Source organism: Chanodichthys erythropterus, chromosome 17, assembly GCF_024489055.1.
Source record: "Chanodichthys erythropterus isolate Z2021 chromosome 17, ASM2448905v1, whole genome shotgun sequence".
NCBI lineage: Eukaryota > Metazoa > Chordata > Actinopteri > Cypriniformes > Xenocyprididae > Chanodichthys > Chanodichthys erythropterus.
This window is the reverse complement of record NC_090237.1, coordinates 23,429,798-23,449,807: the sequence shown is the minus strand read 5'-3', so window position 1 is coordinate 23,449,807 and position 20,010 is coordinate 23,429,798. Positions and strand designations below refer to the sequence as shown.

The window sequence follows — 20,010 nt, the reverse complement described above, 5'->3', positions numbered from 1 at the left end:
GTTGCATCTTTGGATTTGTTATTTTCCTATTTCTTTCTTTACTTAACAGGCCTATTTACATTTTAAAGTGTGATAAAATTCAAACATAAAAATTAAAGTTATTATTGTCACATAATAGACTAAGTTCCTTCAATTTATCCTCAAATGCACAAATGAGAACACAAAGAGCTGTTGTTACAGAAAATTTTTGCAGACCAGTAAGAAAAGGTAACATCCATCCAAACTACTGACCAAAGCATTTACAACAACATACAAGTATTACATCATTGTGTGATCTGAAGGCTCTCAAGAGGTGAAACAGAACATATATTTGGATCGTTGATTCAGTTATCCAGTGATCTTTGTGGAATGAAAGAATAAGGACAAGCTTTGACTAGAGAGGATTTCAAAGCAATTTATAAGTAGTCAGACAGTCAGTCATTGTTTGCTTTGGCTCTAAAACTTTGTTCTGTTTCAAATGTTATGCAGTATTTGTATTATGCAAATGTTTATTTAGGTATATTTTGAACACAAAAAATATTTGTTAAAAAGGGTGATATGACAATTTTGTGAATTCTCTAGATTTTTCTTATATATTTTTGGTCATTTCTATTTTCAGCTTGAACAAAACACCACATGCAAAAACTGCCATGAGTTCTTTAAATGCAAGCTTTTCACAGAATTTTTCCATTGTCCATCCTGGATACTTTTTCATCATTGGACTTACAGGTATACCGTACAGCAACTATTACTATATATTCTTATTTATCATTTATTTTATAACTGTAATTGGGAACTCTACAGTCCTCCTCATTATAGCTCTTGACCGAAGCTTGCACAGTCCAAAGTACATTGGTGTTTTTAACTTGGCATTGGCTGATATTTGTGAAACTAATGCCCTGATTCCTAACATGATGAAAACTTTTCTGTTTGATTCGCAGTACATCTCCTTCAATGCTTGTTTGGTAAACATGTTTTTTTTGTTTCTCTTTAGTGCCATGCAGAGTCTGACTCTTGTTGTTATGGCATATGATCGTTTAATTGCAATTTGTTTGCCATTGAGATATCATGTTTTTGTGAACAATACTAATATGTGTTTACTTTTCTTATCAATTTTTTTATTTAATTTTTTCATTGTGGCCATGATGGTGTCTTTGATCACTCGAATTTCATTCTGTAAAACCAATGTAATACAGAGTTATTTTTGTGACCATGGACCGATGTATAGGTTGGCATGTAATGACAATAGCATTAATAAGATTATGGGACTTCTCTACACATCTTTATACCTTATAGCACCATTGCTCATTATAATCCTGTCATATCTGTGCATTTTTTATGTTGTAAGCAAAATTGCAACTTGGGAAGGACGTTTTAAAGCACTGAAGACCTGTGTTTCGCACCTGTTGTTAGTAGGAATATATTTCATCCCAATATTCTTCACATACATTAATTCTTTTTGGGTCTTATTGCTTTATAGCACTCCAAATTCCAGAATCATCAGCACATCTCTGGCATATGCTGTTCCAGCAATGCTAAATCCCATAATTTATGTTTTAAACACTGCTGAAATCAGAGACAAAATTCGAAAAGTGCTTAAAAACAGATCTGCACCAACTGGAATTACTTCAAAATGAATAAAATGTGCATTCATCGATTCTTTTAATCATTAGAAATTAAATTACCCATATAAAGTCTGCATGCTTATGCCTCACAGTGGTCTGTATGATAGTAAAAAACAATTATGAATCAATGAACAATCTCTATGTATACAACCATTTTATTTATTTCAATTTTCATTACAATTTATTTATTTATTTATCTGTCCTATATTTATTAATCCAAATGATTTCAAATGTCTGTCCTGCATATATTCTTAGTTACTGATCTCAAGACAAAAAAAAAAAAAAAAAAAAAAGAACTAGTAAAACAAATCACCAGCAATTTAAATGAATGTCAGGGTTATACTTCTGTTTTGGGGTGTGTTTCCCGAAAACATTGTTAGCCAACTATGGTCATAAGTCATATTGAACTCTATTGGTAATAACGCAACTTGCGACCATAGTTTGCTTTGAGAAACGCACCCCTGTTTAGTTTCAGTGTTTTGGTTCAGTCCTTCAGATCTTTGTTCACTGTCATTTGTTAATCTAGTTAATCTCCTAAGTAGTGTATTAGTATATAACACCTGTCCTGTTTTTATGTGTATTACCTCTGTTCGTATATAAGACCTCAGTTCATTCTGTTGTTTGTTCCGTGACATTGTTTTGTTGGTTGTTAGCTTCCTGTGATTGCTCCTGTTTGTATTATTGGATTAAAGACTGTTACCTGTTGAAATATTTTTTTTTTTGTGCAATTATTACTGCAACTAAGCTGTGAGGATGACTTTTTGTAAACAATTATTACTATGTTTTATGCAAAACCATTTGATGACACACTATCTAAATAAAATGTTTGATCCTAATGTACAGTGGCCTCCACAAATATTGGCACCCTTAGTAGCATGTGCAAAAGGTGGCTGTGAAAATAATTTTGATCTTTCAAAATTCATAAAATTCTAACCTTTCATCAAAGTAAAACAATTGAAAGTGGGGGGAAACTATTATAAAATAAATGTATATATATATATATATATATATATATATATATATATATATATATATATATATATATATATATATATATATGGGAGACCGAGAACTTTATCAGGCCCAGAGGACCGTAGTGAAACCACCCCGCCGTAGACAGTATGTGTCTTTCCTGCGGTTCAGAAGGGTTTGTGCCACAATTACAAGTCTCTAACCCTGTTTGTACAGTAGCGGTTTTCATTCTGAGTATATATTTATATATATATATATATATATATATATATATATATATATATATATATATATATATATAAAGACTTCAGATGCAAAAACCTCTAAGTGCCATCTGAAATGTTCTTCTAAAGTGAGTATTTATATCAAGCATTTTCAGATGGCACTTAGAGGCTTTTGCATCTGAAGTCTTCATATATATATATATATATATATATATATATATATATATATATATATATATATATAAAACAGACTGAACAATATATATATATATATATATATATATATATATATATATATATATATATATATATATATATATATCAGTGCATTAAATAGTAATTTTTTTGATAGCAAAATTGCACTGATTAAGTTTGATCTTTCATGTTACAATGCAAGTAAAACAAAATATTAAAAAAAAAAAATTAAATACTGGGGAAATATACCCATTTCATGAAATTACAAGGTAAGTGTGACATTACAGGCTGTAAATTAAAGTGGTGCTGGTTACCCTCGTTTCATGTAGTTACAAGGCAATATTCATGATGATTCATGCCTCCTCGCACACAGTCGTTCTGACAAAAAGTGTGTCTTACAAATTTTAAATAAATGTATAAGAATGGAGATTTTCACATCATTTTGGAATAAATATTCTAGTCTACAAGAGCCAGTTTTCAAAAATCTTGTTCAGTCTGTTTTATGGCCTTATTTCAGTGACTACAAAAAAAAATATGATTTTTCACTAACCATGCATAAACATTTTCTCAAAAAATGCAAATACATACTTGATACTTAGATAGTAGAGTTTTTGCTGGACACATTGTAGTCATACAGTGCCGCTTGAAAGTTTGTGAACCCCTTACAGAATCTGTGAAAATGTGAAAAATTTTAACAAAATAAGAGAGATCTTACAAAATGCATGTTATTTTTTATTTAGTACTGTCCAGAGTAAGATATTTTACATAAAATATGTTTACATATAATTCACAAGACCCTGTTCAAACATTTGTGAACTATTGATTCTTAATACTGTGTGTGGTTACCTGGATGATCTATGACTGTTTGTTTGTTTGTTTGTTTTGTGATGGTTGTTCATGAGTCCCTTGTTTTCCTGAACAGTTAAACTGAGCTCTGTTCTTTAGAAAAAAAGTTTTCAAGCATTTTTTTTTTTTTTGCATATTTGTACGGAGCCCCTAAAGGGACCTTTGTAAAAAAATAAAAAATAAAAAAATTTGAGAAACTATCGCGTGCGCACTAGAAACTATTGCGTGCTCACGAGAAACCTTCGTGTGTGCACGAGAAACTATCGCGTGCTCACGAGAAACTTTTGCATGCTCACGAGAAACTTTCGCGTGCTCACGAAAAATGTATTGTGTGTGCACGAGAAACGTATGTCGTGCGCATGCGTTACAATTTCCGGTTTGTGTATACTATAACCTATTTCATTTGTGCGTCTCTGCCTATGAAGAAAGCCAGAGAATGCACATGAACTAATAAAGATCATGAAAATTAAAGAAAAAATGAGAGTGGATGCACATGAACTAAAGCTGTATTTGCTCAAAATCTGGCTATCTTAGACCAGTTCGTCTAGGATGAATCCAGCTTATTATTCTTTTTAATTAAACATGTGCCTTTATATCTAAGTCCTTTATGTCAATGTCTCTGCTCGCAATAAACATTGTTAGAACTGAATAAAGAAAATAAGCTGATGGATCCGAAATAGTCAATATTCATATTCATGCATTTCTATTAATATTTATTTTAATCATTTGTGGCTTATGATTTATCAGTTTCACTTTTGATTTCCTATATTTATGTACTTATTTTATATTTAAGAGAGTATGCTTGTTATGTTCAATTGTTCTTCAAGTGTTCCAGTGTGACAGGTCACGCTGACATGTTTGTGGTTAGACATTGGATGCCTGCCAATTACTGTATAAGTGATGTTTTTCAGAATTAACCATTTGAATTTGAAATCTGATCAAAATATGTCTGTTATTATTCCTGATGACATTTAAAAAGGTAAGATTTGCAAAATTCCCAAAGGGGGTCAAAACAACTCTTATATCTATTTTTGACACTGGGTAAAACTATTGAACCTTTTCTATTAACAAAAAACATCCATTTGTGTGGGATGTAAATTTCCCTATATGCTCATGGTATAAAGCTGACCGGGTCATTGATAATTCAGCTTTCTTCCCTCCTTTGCTCTCCTTGGCTTCTACTTCTTGTCTCTTATCTGCAAATGTCTTAATTATTGCTCTTTTTGATCTTCATCTATTAGATACAATACTCTGGATTTTACAATACTCTAAATTTTATTATTAACTATTGACTACTCCTTTATGATGGTTATTTTACCTTTTGGTTTAAGTATTTTCATTATCGATTAAAGTTTGCGTGTGAGGCTAAATTTAATTGTAATGAATAAATAGTTTCTTATCAACTTTATCTACTGCCTGGAACTCATTTTCTCAAGTTTCTGCATAATTTTCACATTTACACTTCAGCACTATATACTAGATTACATATTCAGCCATGCACCTGTTACAAATGAGTCTCCCGCACCACCAGAGGGAGCCTTCACCTGAGTATTAACTTTATTTGGACTCAATTTCCCATCAACCCTCATACCTGGGACTGATTACTTTGCACCTGCTGTCAATTACACATCCACTCACTCTCAAATAAAAGACACTCGCGCTTCAGTGCGAAGTCTTGATTAGCCCCGGTTGTCATTTCTGAGCGTTTACTACCTTTCTGCCTGCTTGTGTATTGACTTGGACTGTTTATCTGGATTCTGATTTCTGTTGCCTGCCTCGACCCCTCGCCTGTTTATCGTTTGTGTTTTGCTTGCTGCCTGCCCTGGCTCTCTGCCCGATTCCTGGATTTGTTCACTGTTGTTTTCTGCACTGCCCTGTACAACCGTTGTCTAGTAAACTGCAGATGGAGTGATCTAGCAGCAATCATGCAACTCAGTGTTGCCAGATCTCGTGAAACAAATAAGCAACCAGGCCTGTGAAAACAAGCCCAAAACTGTCAGGTGGGGTGGGTGGTGGAAGGAGCGAGGACTCAATTGCAGGAAAGGAAGGGCTTTATTAATAATAAAAATAAAAACAAAAACACAACAAAAACAACCCAGAGGGGGAAAACAGACTATAACTTAAACTTGACTTGACAGGGACTTGACTAGACTAGACTTGACTTGACGACACACAAGGAGAAATACGACAATGAACCAGCACAGGACTGCAAACACAAGGAGAATAAATAGGAGAGCAAATAAGGCAGGTAATGAGGTAGGACAGGTGGGGCAAATCAACCAATAATCAGGTAACAAGGTGGGCGGGGTCAAGACAATAGACATGAGAGCACATGGCACAAAGAAACACATGACAAACCATGTGCTCACACCAAACAAAAAGACACAAGCACATGGCCATTGAAGACAAATCACAAGCCATGTGCTTACACAAGACGAGACATGAACACGTGACTATGAAAACTCATAAGCCACGTATTCACACAAAACAAGACAACATGGAAGCACGCAGCCCGTGAAACACAGACTGCGTGCAAACACAACACAAGACAAAAACACAACATGAAAGCACGCGGCAGGTGGAAATCGCTCCGATGACCTCTTCGGGGAGAGGGAGGAGGAGGAAGAACAGGTCAGCCTCATCTGCCACCTGCCCAGAGGTGGCTGAAGCCACTGCAGCGCCTCCAGTGGTGGCTGTGACCGCTGCAGTCTCCCCCTAGGTGACCAAGGATGCTGCAGCACCCCCAGAGTTGACCGAAGAAGCTGCAGCACCCACAGAGGAGGTAGGCACAGTGCCACCTCCTCGCTCTCATAAACTGAGGAAGAGGAGGAAGAAGTCTTCCTCCATCCCTGTAAGCCCGGAGGCCTTCCCAGACCCCGCTTCAAGCCCGGAGGCCTTCCCAGAGCCCGCTTCAGGCCCGGAGGCCTTCCCAGAGCCCGCTTCAGGCCCGGAGGCCTTCCCAGAGCCCGCTCCTGTCCGTGAGTCCGCTCCAGAGCCCGCTCCTGTCCGTGAGTCCGCTCCAGAGCCCGCTCCTGCCCGTGAATGCGTTCCTGAGCCCGCTCCAGTCTCGGAGGCCGGTCTGGAGGCCACTCTTGCGCCACCCAAGCTTCTTGCCCTGCCAGCGCCACCCGAGCGCCTTGCCCTGCCGCCGCCACCCGAGCCGTTTGCCCTGCCGCCGCCACCCGAGCCGTTTGCCCTGCCGGCGCCACCCGAGCGCCTTGCCCTGCCAAGCCGTCTGCCCTGCCGGCGCCTCCCCAGCTCCTTGCCCTGCCGGCGCCACCCCAGCGATCTGCCCTGCCGGCGCAACCCCAGCGATCTGCCCTGCTGGCGCCACCCGAGCGATCTGCCCTGCTGGCGCCACCCGAGCGCCTTGCCCCGCCGCCGCCTACCAAGCTGTCTGCCCTGCTGGCGCGTCCCCAGTGCCTTGCCCCGCCGGCGCCTGCCAAGCTGTCTGCCCCGCCGGTCCCGCCCTGGTCTGTCCCGCCCTGGTCTGTCCCGCCGGTCCCGCCCTGGCTCTTAGCCGGGACCCCATATGGACCCCAAATCAACCAATAATCAGGTAACAAGGTGGGCGGGGTCAAGACAATAGACATGAGAGCACATGGCACAAAGAAACACATGACAAGCCATGTGCTCACACCAAACAAAACAAAGACACAAGCACATGGCCATTGAAGACAAATCAAAAGCCATATGCTTACACAAGACGAGACATGAACACGTGACTATGAAAACTCATAAGCCACGTATTCACACAAAACAAGACAACATGGAAGCACGCAGCCCGTGAAACACAGACTGCGTGCTAACACAACACAAGACAAAAACACAACATGAAAGCATGCGGCAGGTGGAAATCACCGCGTGCTACACAAAACATGAGACAAGAGCGCACGGCAAGTGAAGGTACACACAAACCGTGCGCTCACAATAAAGACAGGACTGGGAGCGCGAGTGTCCGAATCCCGACACGAAACCGAAACCAAACTAGACACGAGTGCCGGGATCCGAACGCCCCGCTCCCAACATGAAACAAGGCATGCAGACAAGAGAGCACACAGCCCCGAGAACACTCGAGACTGTACGCTCACACAAAATCACGACAAGAACAGGAGTGTCAGAGCTCTGTCACAAAACCAAGAAATAAACTAGACCGAAGTGACAGAACCCTGACAAAAACAAATGACTTTTTCTACGGAGCCCCCCTAGGTTCCGGTAAGAGAAAAATAAATAAACTATGTGCACGGTTTTACAATCTGAGGGGATGGATTTTAAACTGTGAGTACAGATTGTCAATTTACATCCATGTAGACAAAACTGCACACACGGTACAGTTTATTATTTTTCTCCCCCCTGAGCTTCAGAACAATGACCACAAGAGGGAGTTAAACCACCTTTTAACATTATTTAACATTAGAAACATTAGAAAACTTCTTCCTGTATTTCGCCCACTTTGTCCCAGGCATTGCTCCTTCAAAAAACTCTTCTACAGTCCAGTCAGTCACCAACAGTCGCAACTCGCTTGCATTCATTTAAAGTTTACGTCACTCACTGACAACGTTTTCCTAACCAGAAAAAAACAACAAAAACAGATTGACCCTTCGCCGGGAGTTTGATTGACAAGCGATCTAACCAATCAGAACGCCGCATCTGCCATTTTGTCCGACAAAGCAGCCAGTAGTTAAAAGATTAACCTCGGTGTAGTTAAACTTGAAAAATTGTGTATATTGACGTCTTTCCGCGTTTGAAACAACATTCAATTCTCATGTTCACTCATGTTTATTTGACGCTATAAATGGACTAGTAGGAAGAGATGATCAGTTTACAAGCCTCTTGAGCTGAGGCGCTAGCAATCCGTCACGACCGTGGTCACGAAACATTAAAGAGCCACAAAATGGTTTTTAATGTTTGAATTTCTTTAATAACTACACAGTTTGAAAGCTGGGACTTTAATACCATAATTAACCTGCTCTGTCTTGTCTGTCGACGTGTTGTCAGTATCCTCTTTGCTCCACAATGTATTTTTCACTGTGTTTGGTGTGACAGCACCACGGCTTGTCGGACAAAGCAACAGTAACTAAGGGGGGCGGGTCTTTGCAAAGGGCCAATTAGAAGCAGTTTTGAGTTTTGAACGTTTTGTTGGTCCCGCCTTTCTGATTGTTTTAGCCAATCAGGTCCTGTTTTGGGGCGGGTCAAACGCCCAGTTCTCCTGTTCTTGTATGCAATCAGCATAATGTCCTTACAGTCCTTTTGTCCTCAAACTTAGGGATTTTGGTCAGAACTTTGAGAAGTTAATTTTTCTGGTTCAAAAGTCGTACATCTTAAATAAATCAATTTTGCATCAAAATACTGTAAAGCATTCATCCATCACAACCATACCAAACAGTACACACTTTCTGTAATTGAGGTAGATTTCTTCAAATTTACCTGTAATCAACATTTTTTTTTAAAAACACACAGAAAGAATTACATAGGTTCCATAAACAAAATAAAAACATGCTTGATACATATGAAATGTTAGAGGCTGTTTTTGGTGAGAAGTTCATGTCTTTTGGCAGTGTAAGGAACCCTGCATCGGCCCAAAAACGGAATCCGACGGCCAGGGCGAAGGTTAGCGTGTTTATGCCTTTTCAGCGTCTCTGTGAAGTTCACTTTATTTTACTAATTTCATCCAATTTCAAATGATTATTACACTTAGGTTGTGTTTCCAATTATAGATTAATCATTTGTTATGTATTAATTTAGATATTTGATTATTCTGGGTATCTCATATTTTCAATTATTCTTTCATTATGGACCCATATCACTTAGAAAAGTCACTTCGGCCGTTGAGTGCCTTTCACGATCACAAACTCGCCAGTTCTGATCTTAGTCAGAGGGTGCAGAGTTTACTAATGCTTTTGAGTCGAACCGCCACATGCTTGTTCATACAAAAACACAGTTTTCTTAGTCACGGTACTGCAACTTGCAAAGCCAGTTGACAGACAAAAATCAAAAAGTCCCATGATGTGCATCATGCTCCTTTCATTGAGCCTTTAGTTTTAATCTATACTGATGCAGATTTGCGGAAATACAGACTCCAAAAATTTACTGGTCATAAAGAATCCAGATTAAATCAAATATAACTGGCATACTTCATAATGAGACTCTCGAGTTCTATGTCATTAATTCTCCAACTCATCCTTTGATCCGCGGTCTACCATGCTACGCAAACACGATCCACACATCTCTTGGAGGGAAGGTGAAATCAGACAGTGGGGCTTAACCTGTTACAATCACTGTCTCATTCACAGTTCACCAATACATGTCAGTAACATCACCCGGAGATACCCGGACTTCCCCACTTATATGCTGATCTTTGTGAGGCTTTCAGCAAGGTAAAGGCTTCACAACTACATCCTCATCATTCTTGTGATTATTCCATCAAAAATCAAAAAGTCCCATGATGTGCAACATGTTCCTTTCATTGAGCCTTTAGTTTTAATCTATCCTGATGCAGATTTGCGGAAATATGGACTCCAATAATCTACTGGTTATAATGATTTCAGAAGAATCCAGAGTAAATCAAATATAACATTTTATTTGTCAAGTAAAAATGTATCATGTCAATTTCATAGTTGAACAATTAGAAGCCAATTCAGAAATAATAAATGCATAACATTAGTTGAAATGCACATGCACACAGTGGTGGATTAGTGTTTGAAGGCACTTGTCCATCACTGTGTGGGGGCCTTTGGCTACAGAAAATCCCACATGACTGCTTTGCAATTTACCTTATATACAGACCAGAACAAAAGGGTTATAAATATTTACTACACCAACACCTGTTTTGGGGGGAGAGGAGTGGGTTTTCACAAAAGGCACCACCCAAAAAGAGGACAGAATTTTCCTTAGTTTTCAATCTTCTTTATAATACCAGTGACTGCTGTGAAATTGAGACCATTTTACCAATTGCACTGAGACATTTGAAATGATACCAAAGGAAAGGAAAAACAATATATATACAAGTTACATTATACATCTTTAAGAACTTTCAGTGACTTGAATCAGGGGGTAGGGATGGTCCCTTGCTATTTCTTTGAGATCTTCTCTCCAGATGAGTTTTATTGCTTTATTGCAGGATGCTTGATCTCTGTTTTTGTCTAGCAGGAAAGTCAAGTCTTACAGCAGTATTCTCTAAATTGTCTCTGTCTCTGGAATGTCTTTTGAAATGCAAAGCTGGGCAAAAGGGAATGTTTCCCATGATGACCCACTGTGACTTTCATCTCGAGATGTGTCACAAGTCCGAGTTTCCTAATAACAGTGGGAATTTATGCCTTGTATCTTGAGGTTTGTTGATCCATCTGTTCCTTAAAGTCAACACAGTGAAAGAGGGTCTCCTTGATCTTTTGCTCTGTTACTACAATCAAATGCATCTGTTATTAAGTAGACATTGAGGGGCCGTCTTCGATTGGCCATTTTATTTCCCAGGTCCAACTTTATGGCTCACAAATGGTTCAATAGGGGAATGAGTTGACTCTTTGATCTTTGGAATGTGGAGTTTGTGGTAATTTGGTGGGCTTTGTTCAGGAATAATCCTACAACTATCTGCACAAGCTAATCAACTAGCCATTCACCAACACTAACTAACCCATTTAACATCATTAACAGAGGAACTGGTGAGAACCTTGCAGGTGTTGTAAACTTTTTCCTTGTCGAAGCAGAGACCAGGAGACCTTGGGATATCTTTCAAGCAGAAGTTACTCTTTATTGAGAAATGCACTGTGCATCGCTGTAGTCATCCAAGTCTAACTAAGGCAGTGTACTTGGTAGTTCATATACATTCAAGGGGGAGGGATACATAGAGTAGAGGTGGAGACAATATAAACAAAGCATGCCAAGACAGTGCAGGAACCAGCATTGATCTAATCAGCATAACTGTGTCATTCAAATGCATAGGTGCTAATCCAATCAGTCTGACAGTATCGCCCATACCTTTACATTATCATAGAGACAAAAGCACCGCTGTATCTTGAGCTTGTCCTGCCAAATGGTCAGGAAGTGCATGAAGACAAAAGGTTTATGTCACACACACCTGAGCTGCCTGCCTTGATCTCCTTAGAATGTCATTATCTTTACCTTAACATGCTAAATACAATATACTTCACCTTAGTAATTCATGTGAGGTAATGTCAGGGTGTAGGATCAACAGATCTTAAACAGATTATTAAACTTGTAATCCCACACAGGGCTTGAATCTGATTTACACAGCACCAGTGGCTGTTCCCACCAGCGCACCTGTCAACAGTTCAACCAACCCACCACCTACAGTTAAACCTCGACTGGCATTCCCAGAGTAGTTTGACGGTGACCCCACCAAATGCAAAGGATTTCTGCTACAGTGTTCACTGTTTGTCAATAAACAACACGCATTATACCCCACCAACTCAAGTAAGATCGTTGCATATGCTAAAGAATCAAGCAACTCATATGCTCGTTGCTTACCAGAAAAGCCTTAGACTGGATCACTGCCATCTGGAGAACGGATGGTTCAAGTTTCCCCTCTTTTGACATTTTTGTACAACATTTCAAAGAAGTGTTCGAAAACTCTGAATTAATTAATTGAATTAACCATCCAAATTGATAATCTGGTGCGCTCACACCGACCCACTCGCACTATGCAAGTCTCTTCATTCTCTCCCGCTCCCAGTACAGAACACATGCTACTTGGCTACACTCACCTGTCACCTGAGGAATGAGAACACTGAATTCATCCACACTTGTGCATGTACTGCGGTGAATCCAGTCATCTCAAATCATCAGTTCAACCCACCGCAGCTAATGCAAGAACAGTGAGTGCTGATGTCCAGTACAAACATTCCACATCCTGTGTTAAAATACCAGTAAAATTGTTTATTGGCAGCAAGAGTGTGTATACATCAACCATCAAGGTGGTCTACGCTCCCGTCGCATGTCGCAACTCGCCCGCCATCTCCTGCTGTGGAGTCAGAAGCATCTGAGGTCCCTTCGGGCCACTCATGTCCCAGGTGTGCTCAACCGTGCAGCTGACGAGCTCTCACGGCAGGTTCCACTTGCGGGCGAGTGGCGGCTCCACCCCCAGGCGGTCCAGCTGATTTGGCAGCATTTTGCCGAGGCCCAGGTAGACCTGTTTGCCTCCCCAGAAACTGCCCACTGTCAGTGGTTCTATTCCCTGACCGGCGGCACGCTCGGGACGGATGCCCTGGCACACAGCTGGCCCCAGGGTCTGCGCAAATATGCGTTTCCACCAGTGAGCCTTCTTGCACAACTCCTGTGCAAGGTCAAGGAAGGACCTCCTGACTCAGAGACGGGGCACCCTATGGCACCCGCGTCCCAACCTGTGGAACCTCCACGTATGGTCCCTGGACGGGATGCGGAGGTTCTGAGTGATCTCCCACAAGTGGTCGTAGACACCGTCACTTCCGCTAGAGCTCCTTCCACGATGAGCCTCTACGCGCTGAAGTGGAACCTATTCATTGAGTGGTGCGCCTCTCACCGAGAGGACCCCCGATTATACTCTGTCAGATCCGTGCTTTCCTTCCTGCAAGAAGGGTTAGAGCGAAGGCTGTCTCTCTCCACGCTGAAGGTGTATGTTGCCGCTATCGCTGCACATCACCACGCAGTTGAGGGTAAGTCCCTGGGGAAACACGATCTGATCGTCAGGTTCCTGAGGGGGGGAGGAGACTAAATCCTCCTCGCCCTTCCTCCATACCCTCTTGGGATCTGACCCTGGTTCTTACATCTCTCCGGGGTCAGCCCTTCAAACCTTTGCAAGCAGTCGAGTTAAAAGTACTGTCTCTCAAGACTGTCCTCCTGGTTGCATTGGCTTCTCTGAAGAGGGTAGGGGATCTGCACACATTTTCGGTCGACGAATCGTGCCTAGAGTTTGGGCCCGGTCATCCTGAGACCCCGGCCCGGATATGTGCCCAAGGTTCCTACCACTCCCTTCAGAGATCAGGTAGTGAACCTGCAAGCGCTGCTCTTCCGGTTCAACGCTGCTCAACGCTGCTGCCTGTCTGCTGTCTGACCTACGCTCAGAGCTTCGTGGAGTTTATCCTAAATCCTTCTCTTTATTCCTATTCACATAATATAACTTTCTTATTTTCACTAGATTACTTAACCTATTGCATAGTATTACTAAACGGAACGATTTATTACTAGCAATCCACCAGCGTAATCACCTAGTGTTAGCCATAGCCCGCTAGCCTGCTAGTTACCGTCTACTTTCTTTTTTCCTTTAAACCAAACCTTCCTTGTCGATTGAATGGCGGATTTATCCGATGTATGTTATTCTGATCTGTCCTCGCCAGATCGGGAAGCTGTGGAGACGTTGCTGCCCAGCATTCATCGATCCACCGCGAGGTACAGCGTCCCGCACATCACCCTCGCCCCAGGCACCGGCAAGCGACCGAGACATCCAGCCAGCGAGTCCCGTGTGCATTGCAGTTTTTCGGACGGCGTTCATCAAACACACGGTCAGTCATGTCCGACGATTATCATGTGTAGTAAATGCAACATGTACAGCTTAGCTCTTTCAGCAGTGAGACTTACACATGTGATAAATGCAGGGATATTGTCAGGCTGACAGAGAGAATCTCAGAATTAGAGACACGCATCCAAACTTTAATTGAGGATAGTGAGAATGAAAGGGCCTTAGATATTGCTTTGGATGCGACTAGCCTAGTAAACACTGCACATTCGGTTCCGGTTGTAGAAGCCACGCAGCAGGCTAACTGGGTGACTGTGAGGCGGCATAATGGCAAGAACAAACACCACTCTTCCGTTCCGATTAGAACATCAAACAGGTTCTCCCCACTCAGTGACGCACCCACTGAGAATCCTGTTGAAAGTGCCCTAGTAATTGGCGATTCTATTACACGGAACGTGAAAATAGAGCCACCAGCCACCATAGTCACATGTTTGCCGGGGGCCAGAGCACCTGACATCAAAGCAAATTTAAAAGTGCTGGCTAATGCTAAACGTAAATATTCTAAAATCATTATCCACATCGGCACAAATGATGTTCGACTTTGCCAGTCGGAGATCACTAAAATTAACATTAAAGAGGTGTGTGAACTCGCAAATTCAATGTCAGCAAAAGTAAATTGTTCTGGCCCTCTTCCTGTTCGTCGGAGTGATGAGATAGTTAGCAGGTTATCATCACTCAATGGCTGGCTGTCTAAGTGGTGTGCGCAGAATAATATAGGTTTCATAGACAATTGGAAAAGCTTTTGGGGCAGACCTGATCTGTTGAAAAGAGATGGTATTCATCCCTCCCGGGATGGTGCTGCTCTTCTGTCTAGAAATTTGGCAAATAGTCTTAGAGCTGAAACATGACAAACCAGGGCCCAGATCAGGACGCAGACAAACTGGCTAAACCGACCGTCTGCTAGCCGCCTCACGTCACAGAACTCAAATAATTCACAGCACATAGAAACTCTTTCACCTAGATATTATCACATAGAGACTGTGTCTGTACCTCGAACTAGTAAATACAAAAAACTTCCGAAACCTTTTAAGGGTAAAAATTTAATTGATGTTCAAAAAATGAAAATCACAGATAAATCAGATAAACAAATGATAAAGCTTGGGTTACTGAATATTAGATCTATTTCTTCAAAAGCACTTATTGTAAATGAAATTATCACAGACAATAAACTAGACTTGCTGTGTTTGACAGAAACCTGGCTAAAACCAGATGATTACATTACTTTAAATGAATCTAGTCCTCAAGGTTATGATTATCGACACAATCCTCGACAGAAAGGCAAAGGGGGAGGTGTTGCTGTAATTTATAGTAATATATTCAGAATCACTCAAAAGAATTTCAAATATAATTCCTTTGAAGTGATGGTGCTTTATGTAACATTATGTAAGTTGACATTTGTGCTGGCTACTGTATACAGGCCACCAGGGCACCATACTGACTTTATCAAAGAATTTGCTGATTTCCTATCAGAGTTAGTACTGGCTGCGGATAAAGTCCTTGTTGTTGGTGATTTTAATATCCATGTAGATAATAATAAAGATGCATTTGGATTGGCATTTGCAGACATTTTAAACTCTATTGGAGTTAGACAACACGTGTCAGGACCCACTCATTGTCGTAATCATACCCTAGATCTAATACTGTCGCATGGAATTGATATTGATGCTGTTGAAATTCTACAGCAGAGCGATGATATATCAGATCATTATCTAGTCTCGTATATAATACAATTAGCCAAGGCTGCAAAACCACCACCCAGCCATAAATATTGTAGAACCATCACGTCTACCACTAAAGATTGCTTTATAAATAATCTCCCCGAGCAGTTTCATCGCCTTAGTATACCTGACAACTTAGAAGAACTCGATGCTGCAACAGAAACTATTGGCTCTCTTTTTTCCAGCACATTAGATGCAGTCGCTCCTTTACGTCTAAAAAAAGATTAAGGAAACTAATCCAACGCCGTCAAAAACCTTTAAGCAGGCTATTATTAAACCTCTTATTAAAAAACCTCAACTAGATCCGAGAGATTTAGTAAATTACAGGCCAATCTCGAATCTACCTTTTCTGTCAAAGATACTAGAAAAGGCAGTTTCAACACAACTGTGTTCCTTTTTAGAAAGAAATGGAATCTGTGAGGATTTCCAGTCAGGATTTAGACCAAACCATAGTACTGAGACTGCTCTCGTTAGAATTACAAACGATCTACTCTTATCATCCGATCGTGGCTGTATTTCTCTATTAGTGTTATTAGATCTCAGTGCTGCTTTTGACACTATCGATCACAACATTCTTCTAAAAAGACTTGAAAACTATATTGGCATTAGTGGAATTGCTTTGGCATGGTTCAAATCATACTTATCTGACCGTTATCAGTCTGTAGTAGTTAATGAAGAGATGTCGTATTGATCACAGGTTAAATATGGAGTACCACAAGGCTCAGTACTAGGACCGTTGCTTTTCACTCTGTACATGCTGCCCTTAGGAGAGATAATTAGGAAGCATGGTGTTAGTTTTCACTGCTACGCTGACGATACTCGGCTCTATATTTCCTCGCGCCCTGATGAAACCTACAAATTCACAAAACAGAATGCATAGCTGACATTAAAAACTGGATGACAAGAATTTTCTTATTATTAAATTCAGAAAAAACTGATGTCCTAATCTTTGGACCAAAAACGTCTTGGGTTACGAGTGTAACCCTTGTTCCCTGAGTAAGGGAACGAGACGCTACGTCGTTGACGTGATGGGAATCCTCTGTGTTTTTGTGTTCGTGAAGCACCACTGTATCCAACCAATGAGAGAGAGAACGTGACGTCATAGGCGGGCGACGTCGCGGACTATAAAGCACGCCCAAAAACAGAGAACGCTAGCTTCTGTGATATGTCTGAAGGAAGCGCTCCAGGCATGCAGGAGGTACGGCAACATGACGTAGCGTCTCGTTCCCTTACTCAGGGAACAAGGGTTACACTCGTAACCCAAGACGTTCCCTTTCGTGGGAACTATCGACGCTACGTCGTTGACGTGATGGGAACGCTGTCCCAACTATGCCGTGCCTCCGAGTGCCTGGCTGCCATCTTGTAGCACCAAAGCACCCAGAGTAATACTAACATTTAGGTCATAAAACCTAACAAAAGTATGCTGGGATGACCACCCCGCAGCACCACAAATATCAGCCAGGGAAACACCCGACCTATGAGCTGTTGATGCCGCCATACCTCTTGTTGAGTGCGCCCTAATGTTCAACGGACACGGGAGCCCTAAGGCTCTATAAGAAAGTGTGATGGCCTCAACCACCCACTTACTCATTCTTTGTTTGGAGGCTGGGCCCCCCCGATTCGGGGACCCATAACATACAAAAAGCTGGTCAGATTTTCTCCACAGGGCAGCTCTGTGGACGTAAGTATCCAGCGCCCTCACTGGGCACAGCAGGTTAAGTCTCCCCTGATCCGGAGTAGTAAACGGAGGGGGATAAAAAGCCTCCAGAACAATGGGACCTGGGACCCTGGTGGGGACTTTGGGTATGTAACCAGGCCTTGTATGCAGGAAGGCCTTAACCATACCTGGTGCAAACTCTAAACATGATGGTAACACCGAAAGAGCTTGAAGGTCACCTATTCTTTTCAAAGAAGAAATGGTTAATAAGAACACAGTCTTCAATGTTAGCATTTTGTCCGACACATCTTCCAAAGGTTCAAAGGGCGCCTCAGCCAACCCTTGTAACACAATGGCCAAGTCCCAGGTCGGAGATTTTGGGCGCACTGAGGGCCTCAACCTCAGTGCGCCACGAAGGAAGCGTACAACTAAGGGGTCTCGACTTACCGAGACACCCTCCATAGAAATGTGGTAAGCCGAAATAGCAGCAACATACACTTTTAGTGTGGAGTACGTTAGACCCTCTGACAGTTTTCCTTGAAGGAATTGAAGCACATGGCTAATAGAAGAATGGACCGGGTCCACTCTGAGATGACTACACCATGTAGAAAACACATTCCATTTATACATGTAAAGCTTCCTTGTAGATGGAGCCCTGGACTGAAGGATGGTTTCCACCACCTCCGTTGGGAGACCAGAATCTATGAGTCTTGCCCCCTCAGAGGCCAGGCCCACAGTTTCCACATTTCTGGACGGGGATGAAAGATCGTGCCGCCCGCTTGGGACAGGAGATCCTGTCTGAACGGAAGCTCCAGAGGAGAGCCGTAAAGGAGAGAAACTAGGTCCGCAAACCAAATTCTCATTGGCCAGCAAGGAGCCACCAATATTAGATGCACCCCTTCCTGGCGTACTTTGTCCAGAACTCCCGGGAGCAGAGAGACTGGGGGAAACGCATACAGGCGTCGCCTCGGCCACGTCTGTATCATGGCATCCAACCCCAGAGGAGCTGGGTGCCTCAGAGAATACCACAGAGGGCAATGGGTTGACTCCTCTGTGGCAAAGAGATCGACTTCCGCTCGACCGAACACTTTCCATATGAGCTCCACTACCTCGGAGTGGAGCTTCCATTCCCCCGGACTCGCGCCTTGCCTCGACAGGGCGTCCGCCCCCATATTCAGATACCCTGGGATATACGCCGCTTTCAACGAGAGTAACTTCCCCTGGGTCCAAAGGAGGATACGGCTGACTAGCTCGCACAGTGGACGAGACCGCAGCCCCCTTGGTGATTTATATAAGAGACCACCGTAGTGTTGTCTGTCTGGATCAACACATGGTGGCCCCTCAGGTCGGATAGGAAGTGTTTCAGAGCCTGAAACACTGCCAGCATCTCCAGCCGATTTATGTGCCAGGAGGCCTGGTGTATATCCCACCGACCTTGAGCTGAGCGACCACTCATGATCGCTCCCCAGCCCGTGAGGGACGCATCTGTCGTAAGCATTACGCGACGACATGAAGTTCCCAACACGGGTCCCTGGGACAGGAACCAAGGCTTTTTCCACATGACCAGAGCACGAAGGCATCGCCGCGTGACTTTGATCATGCGAAAAGGATTTCCCCTCGGGGAAAACCCCTTGGTCCTGAGCCACCACTGTAAGGGTCTCATGTGCAGAAGGCCAAAAGTAATAACGTTGGACGCAGCTGCCATCAGACCCAACAGTCTCTGAAACTGTTTTACAGTGAGTGACTGGCCTAACTTCACCCCTTTCACGGCCCCGAGGATGGAATCCACACGAGCAGGGGACAATTGCGCCTGCATCGTGGTGGAATCCCAGATTACACCTAGGTAGTTTGCAACCTGCCTCGGGACCAGCACACTCTTTTTGGCATTGAGCCTCAACCCAAGCCTTTTCATGTGCGACAGAACCACATCTCGATGTAGAACTGCCTGACGTTCCGTTTGAGCTAATATCAACCAATCGTCGATATAGTTCAGTACACGGATGCCCCGGAGTCTCAGCGGAGCCAAGGCTGCATCCATGCACTTCGTGAACGTGCGGGGTGCTTACAGTGATAGGCCGAAGGGAAGAACCTTGTATTGGTATGCTTCGCCCCCGAAAGCAAACCTGAGGAACTTCCTGTGAGAAGGATGGATGGATATGTGAAAATACGCGTCCTTCAGATCTATCGCCACAAACCAGTCCTCGGATCTGATCTGTGGAATAATCTGTCTGAGTGTAAGCATCTTGAACTTCAACTTCTTTACAGATCGATTTAGTATGCGTAAATC

General features: G+C 42.3%; 1 protein-coding gene across 1 annotated transcript; it reads left to right on the top strand.

Moving 5' to 3' along the window:
• Positions 1–623: 623 nt before the first annotated feature.
• On the top strand, positions 624–1,616 carry LOC137004188 (olfactory receptor 52E8-like). The gene has a single exon (XM_067364384.1). The coding sequence runs from the start codon at positions 630–632 to the stop codon at positions 1,614–1,616; it is 987 nt and encodes a 328-aa protein (XP_067220485.1). The 5' UTR covers positions 624–629.
• The last annotated feature ends 18,394 nt before the right edge of the window (positions 1,617–20,010 follow it).

What these genes read in the sequence shown, in the direction of transcription:
- LOC137004188 (XM_067364384.1), top strand. Translation starts at nt 630, where the DNA reads ATGAGTTCTTTAAATGCAAGCTTTTCACAGAATTTTTCCATTGTCCAT.